Source organism: Lactuca sativa, chromosome 4 (assembly GCF_002870075.4).
Source record: "Lactuca sativa cultivar Salinas chromosome 4, Lsat_Salinas_v11, whole genome shotgun sequence".
Classification (NCBI taxonomy): Eukaryota; Viridiplantae; Streptophyta; class Magnoliopsida; order Asterales; family Asteraceae; genus Lactuca; species Lactuca sativa.
Window position 1 is genome coordinate 103,451,057 of NC_056626.2, and position 11,773 is coordinate 103,462,829.

Consider the following 11,773-nt stretch of genomic DNA (forward strand, 5'->3'; position numbering starts at 1 on the left):
GGTCCCTAATCACTCTAACACCTTTCCTTCTTCCTTAAAAGGTCTAGATCTCATGCATGGCTCAATATTCAAGTCCAAGATTGTATTTTTATGAACATACAACTCTTATAATCCTGAAATATGGTAGATCTAGGCCAATGGAGACCATTTGCTCATAAAGTCTCCACCTTGGGACCAAAAACCCTAGAAATTGGTCCAAGAAGCACAAATCACAAATGACAAAGAAAGTTTTGAGCTTTATACCTCAGAAAGAGCTCCAACCTCTGAAAAACTCGGATCTACTCTTGTCCACCAACTTCTAGCTGCCAAAATGGCCTCCTCTTCCCTTTCACCACCTTGAAATGACACTTTGAAGCTTAGAACACAAGCACACAAGCTAGAAACGAAGGATGACTCTCTATTAGGGTTTTACTCTCTGAAATGGTGGCTGAGGATAAGGCCTTAGCATTCCTTTTATAGTGTACAAGCGACAGATTAGGGTTTACATCTAGGCTCGCTACGCCCAGCGTAACCATGGGTACGCCCAGCGTACCTAGGCGAGTCTCCGTCTAACTTAAGCGCGCGAGTACTCGCAGCGTACTCATATGCCTTAACATTTCATTTTATGTGCTTAACTTGACAACTTGGGAAAATGAGAAGGGTTTAAGAGACGCACCTAAATTCGGGATGTTACTCTCTCTCTCTCTCTCTCTCTCTCTCTCTCTCTCTCTCTCTCTCTCTCTCTCTCTCTCTCTCTCTCTCTCTCTCTCTCTCTCTCTCTCTCTCTCTCTCTCTCTCTCTCTCTCTCTCTCTCTCTCTCTCTCTCTCTCTCTCTCTCTCTCTCTCTCTCATTTAGTCAGTAACATTCTCAAACATTTCTTTTCCTTTCAATATTTTATAAAGTGATTAAAGCCCTTTTACTCACATCTATATTTGAATGGGCATTCCCAACGAAAGATTGATTTCAATGTTATCATTAATATTTGAATAAAAAACATTATTATTACCTTAAATCATGCTTGGATTTGCATCTTTTTCCAATAGAACGTGACTGGAATTTATTAACATAGACTAAAAGATATGACTGCTTACAGTCTTGTGTATGAACCTCACAACACAAGTCAATGTATAGTTCCCAAGATCTATTGAAATTTGGACTATCATTTTAATAGTAAACCACCTACTACACACTTATTAATAAATTTTAGATTTATTTCACATTTTATTTTCTCCACTCCGGTCCTTATCATGAATTGCAATTTGTAGAATCCATTTAATCAATACGTTAATACAAGAATCAAAACTATAGGAAGCAAAGGTGAAGTTCTCAAAAAACACAATATATTGCATCTTTGAACTGTTACATAAACAATTTATGCTTGAAGTCCTTATACCATTTGAAATTTGAAAGGCGATGCCATGGAACTACTCCTTCTACTTAAAAAATACTGGCGTAGTTCGTACCACATCGGTCGCTAACTCACTAACAGCCACGTAATCTTCAAATGCTCTTTCGATCATATTACACCTCGATAATTCTGGCAGAAACAACCAATAAGATGTTGCCAACACGAAAGCCAAAACTAATGGTCTCGATAGGTTATTGGGTAAACTCCATTTATATCTTGTAGCTTTCTTAATCACCACCTCGAGAACCAAACAAACCCCATGTAGAGCAAAGAAAAGCATCACCTCCCCAGTGGGCCATTCCCTAGTAAAGTAAAAGAATATTAGTTCATGCATGATGCCAGAAACCAAGAAGGTGGTGAGGATTGCTGGAACTGGGGCCCACAACCGACCAACCACGTTGATCGAGAGTATACGCATCGGTTCGTAAACGCTCGGATGAAGGATGCGGTTGACCATCACGTTCCACCTGCGTCCCCAAAAGTCCTGTAGGGATGTGGCAAGATAAGGCTCGTCAAACTGTTGGTCGAGCTCAACCTTGAGAAACAACCCGACTATGGTTGAGCTCAAAGCTACGAAGAGCTCAAGCATTAAGTAAACAATCAACCCGAAGACGCACCATGCCATCATCGGATGCACATCCTCTTTATGATGATGATAAAGATGAAGGCAAACGGCAAGAACTAGACCCTTCGTACCATAAGTGAATAAAGACGTTTTGTTGGGCTTGGAAAACCCTTTATCGGACTGAGTAACATCGATCGGGAAACAAGCCACTGCAAAGAACCGCAATAGTGTCATTGAAGGTGTTGAAAGGGGGCCCTTTTCGAAGGCGAAAAGAATCAATTTGAAGTTTCCAAGCCATGAAATGTAGAAAGAAAAAGCTCCAATCATGTGAACGGAGGTTAGTGACAGAGGGATGAATAGAAAGACGACGACAACAGGGAGGATAGAGAGAAATCTTAGAACACCTTTGCGGACAATCTTGCCTACAAAATAGCAATACCCAAGTGAAATAAGTGCACATAATGCTACCCCTCATAAAGTTATGCACCTCCTCTTTCAACTCCATGTCCTCTAGATCTCTCTTTCTCTCTCTCAGTATGAAGCAGTCAGCTAAAGAAGAATCTCTCTCCAAAACACACAATATAGAGTATGAAGCAGTCAGCGAAAGAAGAATGAAACAAGAAACGTGTGGCACTTATGTTTTATGGTGGTCGATCATAGAAAATAAAATATGTTTTTATACTACTATTAATATTGATATATAAGGTATAAAATGGTTACTTGTTAAATCCAACTCTATAGAGTTAAGATCAAATAAGAAGTAAAATTTTAATTGGTAGGAGGTAATAAATTTTTTATATACATATTTTCTTAGGAAAAAAATGAAATGAATCATTAGATGATTCAAAAATAAGATGATTCATAAGAAAAAAATCTGGAAAAAACACTTTCATGATTCATTTTTAGGTAAATCAAGAAAAAAATTCACTTTTCTGACAATTTTAATGAATATCAACAAAATCATCGTAAAAATGAATCATCGAAATGTTTTTTCGGGATTTTTTTTTTTTGTGAATCATGTTATTATTGATTCATCTAATGATTCACTTGTTTTGTTTGCCAAAAAAATAAGCCGAAAAAAAGTTTCTTACCTTCCTACCAAAAAAAAATTCTTATCGAATGTATATATATATATATATATATATATATATATATATATATATATATATATATATATATATATATATATATACACACACACAGAGAGAGAATTACGTATATACGATTCTTAAACATGAAAATATCATATTTGTCAAATGTAATTTCTAAATATTATATTTATCTTTGATAAACATTAAAAATATCATATTTGCCGAAATACTTGATTTTAATCAATTTAGATTTTATTTTTTTATCAATTGATTATTAAACATTTATTATAAATATAAGTTTAAAATATTATTATTCTCCTATTAAAATATAAACTACTTTATATATCCGAATCCCATATACAAAGTCATTGATTACGAATTTTGTACCAAATCCTAAGTAGTAAGTTGGTCTAATTATCCAACTAAGAAATGTTACCAAAACTAGGCCTATCGAAAATAATCGAAATTCGTTCTACGCATCCGATCCGTTACGAATTTGGATAGAATGGGTCGGATAGAGCGGGTAACGGGTATGAACATTCGGGTAATACGTTAACCCGATAATAGTATAGGTCGGGTTTTATGTATGAATATTAATTTTTGGGTATACCCGAATACCCGAATTCGTTTTTAAAATAATACATAGTATATTTAAATATTAGTATATCGCATATCCTATATATTATATAGAGTATTTGACTATTGGTAATAGGAGGCAGAAGCACGCTTGAAAAAAAAAATTATAACCCTTCACTTCTTCTTGATCGACACAAACAAACATAGGCATGTTTCATATTTCCTATTCCGAATTCCGATCCTCAAAGACGCAATTCTTAGCCTCCATCTTCGTTATAGGCAGAAAAATTCTCCTAATGCATATTCTCACTAGTCATGCATCATGAACATACATTATACAATAGTAACAATGAAGTGGTGCAGCAGATTCTGGTTTTAAATCTAATATAACCCAATAAAAGTTATTTAATCCAATAATAAACATGATAAATTGTTGTAGTTGAGATTACAATATAACCCAAAATTAGCTGGATTCAAAATATATGTCCTAAACATGGGGTTAATTTCCTCGAGATTCAGCACACTAGAATGACATACGTATGCTCCTCAAAATACTTACATATCTTTGGCTTCTGTAACTTGAAATGAAATATTTTGCTACCCAATTTTTTATTAAACCAACCGAAATGTAAAATAAAAAAAATAAATAAATAATAAAAAAAGGAAACATTTTCGGGTATACCTGATAATTACCCGACCTGACCTAAAACTCGAATACCCGAAACCAGAAAACCCGAACTACAATATAGGTCGGGTATCGGGTATTATTTTTTTAAGGAAATACCCGTTCTACCCGAAACCCGAAAATTTTACCCGATCGACACCCCTAACAAAAACCGAGATCACAAAAGCTTCAAAAGACTTGAAAACCCAATTACCAATTTCGAATACACTTGATGATTATTGAAACGGGATGAAAAAAGTGATGATTAAATACCGATCTAATTATGGTCTTGATCAAAATTCAACAAACGCATATCTAGAGGTAATTGTGTTTTGGTTTAATTTAGGATTGTGATTACTTTCGTGAAAGTTATGAACTCTAATTAGACTCTTGACTGTGTCTATACAACCACAACTTCTGATTAATCTTTATTCTATTCTAATAAATAAATAGTTTTAATCTCTTTTTGCTAAGTGTCACTCTAATACAACTTCTCATTAATATTGTGTTATGTGTCATGTCGATATATTAAGCAGCTCATTTCAAAATTCAAATTTATATTTTTTAATTATATATTAAATTTAAAGTTATAATAACTTTAAAATTTTGATATATCTCTTAATTAATAATTTATTTAAAATGACTTATTTCAAATAACTGATTAATAATTATAAATATTTATCATAAAATTTTAATTAATTGTATAAGGATAATTCTCATAGGTTATAAACTAGTAAACCATTAATTATGGATTTAAATTTGATTTTTCTTTCCCCGACAAAAGAAATCTGGCGGTAGTTAGTGATAACCTAAACTCATAGAAGAGGGTATAATTGTCAAATTATAAAACTAAAGATTTAAAAATATTATGTCATATTCAAAAATATTATTTTAGACAAATATGTTAAACGTTTATTAAAATAAATATGATATTTATACTTTTTTACCAAACGTTTGAGCCCATTATTAAAAGGTTAATTAGATAAAAAATAAAAATATAAAATTAAAATTAAAATTAAAAAAATTAAAAAAAAATTAAAAAAATAAAAAAAAATAAAAATAAAAATAAAAATAAAAATAAAAACCTCTTTTTCAAATATGTGCAGGTATTCCAAATTTTGATGCGCACATATTTACATAACATTTCATATCAGCATGTTTTTCAAATAAAGCATTTTCTTTTCAAGTTTTTAAAAAAAAATGCTTGAAACCAACGAGTAAGGCCTCAAAATTGATTTTGAAAAAAATCCATACAAAAAGGTTTTTTTGGGTATGATGCTAAATTATTATTTTATTTTGAAAATGGAATGATAGTTTATTAATGATTTTTTCCTAAATTATAGCAATTATAACAATCACAAATGAACAATTAATCAGAAATTAATAATAATAACTTAAAAACCTAAAAAATTAATTATGTTCATATGTACACGTTCATACAAAATAATACATGTTCATACACAATCATACATATTCATAATTGAACATTTATACAAAATAATAATTAAAACTATTTAAAACCTATTTTCATCAAAGAACATATATTTATAAGCCTACAAAATTAATCATATTCATATGTGAAAATCTACAAAAGTTATAACCATCACAAAAGAACATTTATTTATAAATAAATATCTATTCAAAAAATAGAAAATTTATCATGTTTAAACATGGTCATAAGTGAATATTCATAGACATTTATGTTCATAATTGAACATTTATATAAAATCATAAATGTTCATAAATGAAGATTTATACAAAATCATGAGTAAAACTATTGTTAGACATATGTTCATAAATAAACAATGTTCATATATTAACACATGTAAAATCAATTGCTGTACAATTGATAATAACATTACATATCAATCTATATTTTTATATGAACATATGTTAATATATGAACATGTTTACTTCATAACGAGTGTTGAGATAGGAACTTGATCTTTGTCCAATCTTGTTGAAGATGAGGGGACTGTGCAAGGTGGATTGATCGTTTTTATGACTAAATGATCTCTTTATTGGTAGATTCAACTCTAATGCACCTTTTAAAGAACCCATAAAATAAAAGGGCATTATGTCATGTTCATTGACAGCATGCATAATTTGCAATTCGTCATGGAAAATTATAAAAATTACATGTATATATGTATTGTTTATTATCCAACTTGCATGGGGTATCCTACAGGAAAGAAGCGCACTTTATGCTTTTTTACTAAAGGTTTGATTTGTTATCAAACTCTCTATCTCCTGTGATTCTTTTTCATAACAACTACTATTTTTTACACATTTAAAACAAGCAAACCAAAGTAAAAGAGGGACGAAGTCGTCAAAGTTACTCATGAATTTTATGTATGAAGCACGATATCGTTGTGCTCTTCTTTTAAATTTGATAATTTATGCTCAAAATTGATCACAGTTGGATAGAAATTTGATAGTCTGATAATATTCTTGAGTTAAACTGATACATATAGTAAGAATAAGACATATATAATAAATAACATATATGGATTTGGTTAAGGTTGGTGACCAATATGATCGATCAAAACCTAGGTTAAATGGAGTTGAGACAGAAGAAATAAAACCAAATGCAATAGATACTCATAAGAAAATGCATATTTTAGATCAATTTGCATCGCGTGTTGCTCCATGGTTGCGGGGAAGGGGGAGGGTGACGGTGATGGATGTGGGGAACTAAGATGGTGGCATTGGAGGTCTTTTGCATGGTGTGGGTAACATGTTTTTTTAGGATCAATGGAGATGGCTTTGATCGAAGAGGATGGTGGAGATATTTCAAGACGATGATGAATATTGAAGAATGAATCCTCGTCAGTTTTTTATTTAACTATATCCCAATTTTAATTCGTTTATTCTAAGAAAAAATAGAGAAAATAGGAGATAAATAGAAACATGACATTTTTTAAATTAAATTTATTTAATACTAGAGAAACTCTATTATACCCCTAGATGTATGTGATTCTATATATAAGGGTGCACAATTTCACTGTGCAACCTTTTAATTTAAACCATTCATTCAATAATCCTTGTGTTATAAGTATGGTTCTATGGTTGTATGACTTTTGATGGTTCTATAAAGATCATTCTATAAAGAACATGAGAACAAATATGAGGCACTTCAATCTTTCAATTAAAAATCATAAATAATATTAATATAAATAAAAAACGGTTAAAAACTCACTCTAGTATTTATCCCACAACCCAGACCATCTATGTTATAAATTTCTTTTATTTCTCTCTTTCTATCTATTTATCTTTCTCTACCAATTCTCTCATCGTATCATTAAATGAGAGAACCACTATCTTGATCATTAGACCATCACTAGAACCACCGCCTACCAAAACTACCACATTGTGGCCTCTTTGTTATCTTCAGATTGGTTTGTCGCCACAGATCTATTTATTTCTACTCATCCCTTATTTGGAAACGACCTACACCTGCCTTTCCTCTACCTGAATGACCATCCTACACCTATCATGTTCCTAAATCGCCTCTCTCCGATAGATCTGACAAAAAAGTCATCCGATTTGATGCAAAATGGCACCAATATGTTCGTTCTGAAGCACCGGGTGATGGTAGGTGGTGGGTGGTGGGTGGTTACGGTACTGAGTAGTGAGTTGTAGGTGGTCTTGGGTGATCATGGTTGTTGGATGGTTGAAGGTAGTTGGTAGTTGATGATGGTGAGTGGATGTGGTAGTGGTGGGTGGTGGATGATGGTAATGGATAGTGGGTAGGTGGTGGTGGGGATGTTAGTCATGGTGGTGGTGCATGGTGCATGGTTTAATCTTTTTTTTTAATTGTTTTTAGATTTAAATAATAATTATTTTATAATTTTAATAAAAAAAATTAAGTAAATCAGATATGTTCTCACAATCTCAATTTTATAACTGTTATTATTTAAACCTCTCTGTCTCTGTCTCTCTCTCTCTCTCTCTATATATATATATATATATATATATATATATATATATATATATATATATATATATATATATATATATATATAGAGAGAGAGAGAGAGAGAGAGAAAGAAAGAGAAAGAGAAAGACAAAGAGAAGGAGAGAGATGAGGGTTCAATTAAGAAAAAAATGTTGAGAACGAGGGAATGAATATGATCCACTTATTTTGAATCTATCGCTTAAGCATTCAAGCATATCGGGAGGATAGAACATATTTTTGTTAGGTTTTATATGCATCAAATAGACTTAAACTATGTAGCGGAAAATATAATCTTTGATATATATATATATATATATATATATATATATATATATATATGTGTGTGTGTGTGTGTGTGTGTGTGTGTACATGCAATCTACGATCTAAGTTTCGTACTAATTACAACTACATTATGAAAACGTAAACATAAAAGAAGAACCACACATGTATCATGCATTCAATAACCTTTTAGTTTGCGCCCTTGTATATGCCACCTTGTTTTGGATGAAAATGATCCAAACTAGAATCTCTCGCTTGCTTCACAACCAATGAACTTAATAGATCAGAAACAAACAAAAAAAGGAGGGGTCAAAATCAAAGTGAGTTTTTCCACAAGAATGAGAGGGAGAAGATGGACAAAACTTAAAGCCAATGAACAAGGAATAATAAAATCCATAACACCCTATTTATAGCCTTGGATATCTTCATAGGTTTCATCCTCCAATCCATATAGGATGGGATGATATTTTTCAAATCTTCCTTATCTCATAAGGAAATTTCATCCACCCTATTTCCTATAGGGTTCTAGAATGTTACTGGTTAATCAACTATTGATTAATTAGTATTGATCCCTTTAGTTAATTAAACGGATAATTAATTCCCATATTATTTTCCAGTTACTTTCTAATTAATTATTAAACTATAATAAAGAAACCAATTATTCCATCTTATTGATTCTATTTAATTTAAGTCTTTGAAAGAAACCCAAGAGGACCCTGCTATTATTATCAATATTTAATGACCATGGACACTCTTTCCAGCAGTCTTCCATTTGGAAAAGTTATCAACTATATGAGGATCAATACTTCTCCAACAATCAACATAGAGAATGTCATCCAATGCATCTGCCAAACTCTGATCTAATCAACTTCAACCTTAATATAAGGGATCAACTATTCCTTCATTCTTCAATATATTTGTATTAATTCAACAAATGGATAATCCTCAATCTCATAATTCAATATTATGTTTCCTGGTAAAGATTTGTGACAACTACATTTGACTATTGAATTGAACACATCACTTCAAGTCAGGACCCAGCAAGGTACTTAAGATTTCATCACCAAATCATCGAGGGGCCCATAGATATCACTTCTCTAGTAAAGGAAAAAGGAATGGATAAAATTTGACTATATGGTTTTGTCTACTTCATTATATCATACATGGACATATCCTTTATTGCTACTAGTTATAGATAACATTAGGGTAAGCGAATACATAATAGAATCATAGAGCAAAACTCCACATGTATCTCAGTTTGAAGAATAGAATATATTATCGTCTTAGAATTACTCGTGCATATATCCATGAGGTAATCTTTAAGCGCATGTTGCTCCAATACTTATTTCTCTAAAGTAATCATGAGTGTTAGCTCAATCTATATGCTATGTCTAATCACTATGGTCAATCCACTAATACTCATGACTGTCTTGAATCACGACATACTTCCAAGAGCATGAACAACTATGGAAGTTTGAGTAAATTAATACTCGGGAAGTGGGTTCTAAACATGGAAAAATGAAACACAGCAATAAATTAACATAAATGATAGCATCATAAGCACTTTATTAAGTTTCCATAAAATAAACATCAATTCGGTTACAGCAAAGGCAGCTTCATTTTTCACCCATTTTTCACTTCTCTCTCTAGTTTCTTTCTCTCTCTACAACCCCACCCCCCCTCCCCCTAAACCCTAGAAAAACCCCCTAGCACCCTAAGGAAGCCCCGAGGCTCCCGGAGTCCCGAGAAAAAGGAGTCTTTCGGTTTCGAAACGCTGCTCCAATTAAGTTCCAGTTTTCGATAAAATTCGCTGTAAGTGAGCTACGCTTACGCAATTTTTAATATATCTTTCAAATAATTATAGGAATGTCATTAGGTCTATTATTATGAGTTATACTGAGTGTTATTAACGCTTGTATAATAATAACAATAATACTAATAGTTAGACTAATTAATTTGTCGCGGTCGTTAGACTAAACCCTAGTGGTATTGATACTAGGTTTTATCAAAGGAATATCATTTTGAGAGTATCGAATCGTTGTCCGAGTGCTGAGTCACCACCTTTCAGGTGAGTGCATAGTTACTTTCAGCTTACACATAGATATGAAGTATTTTATATAAATTACGTGTTATGTGTGCATATTATCTGAATACTTGCTATCTATGATGGATGAACATTGTTAAACATATTTTCAATGATTTAAACTGTATATGTATTTTATATCTACGAAAATGTTGGGGTAAAACATGGGTAGATGTAATAGGTGATGTGTGATAAAATGATGAGAGGCCTCGATGTTGATGTTGTTGATTCTGTCATCTAGTGGAGTATGGATGACGACCACGGACTCTTCTAGACAGTCCAGTGGAACACTAGCAGGCTCGCAACCTGTAGGTGTCTGTGAACGATGTGTTCACCAGTGTACTCCATCCCCCACATGGTTGCCTTTAGGACATTTATTGTTAACGAATCCCCTTAGCAGTAGTGTCCATCCCGATGATGATCCTTAGACTAGGTCCCTTATGATAGGTGTTTAGGGACGTAAAGTGAGGATAACGTGAACGGGTAATCGGGTTATTGTTGATTGATGAAATTAATAAACTTATTTATTGTGGGTTGAAAACCCTATGTGCTCACTAGGCTCCCAAGCCTGACCCACTCAGTTTTATGTATTACAGGTAGTGGCGCTTGAGCATAGATATGATGTTTGGACGAGGGATTACGGATATAGGCCTGTAGATATGAAATAATGTAGTAAGGCTTATATGTACTGTTTATGCTTTTGATCTATACGAACATGACATCCCAAGTCTTTTAATGAAATACATTTCTATGGAAATGCTTTTGATAAATCTTTATCATATTTTGTTTTGGGACAAATTCCGCAACACTTTTATTTAAAATGTTACTCTGATTTTCAAACAAAGCATAAACAAAATCGGTCTTTTCTGGCCATGAAAATGGGGATGTCAAAGTTGGTATCAGAGCATTAGTTTGAGCGAACTAGGAATTTGTAGGATTTCTAGACTTAAACTTAAAATGCTAAGCGATGATTGTGTGGTGTGAGCACTAGCTTATTTTAGGAATTGTGCCTAAAATGCTTTTATATGCTAAATGCTTTGTGCATGATATGCTGTTATTTGTTCAGATCTATGGTCTGTTGCCGACTGGATCTGGAAACCTTATGTGTTTAGGATTCTAAACGTATGACTACGATATTAGAACTAGCATGTAAACGTTTCGGAGTGATA

General features: G+C 32.5%; 1 protein-coding gene across 1 annotated transcript; it reads right to left on the reverse strand.

Moving 5' to 3' along the window:
• Window positions 1-1,228: 1,228 nt before the first annotated feature.
• Window positions 1,229-2,600, reverse strand: LOC111875878 (probable long-chain-alcohol O-fatty-acyltransferase 5). The gene is given in 2 exon segments (XM_023872407.2): window positions 1,229-2,421; window positions 2,423-2,600. Coding segments are annotated over 2 exon segments (1,044 nt in total). The 5' UTR covers window positions 2,459-2,600; the 3' UTR covers window positions 1,229-1,413.
• Between the last annotated feature and the right edge of the window lie 9,173 nt (window positions 2,601-11,773).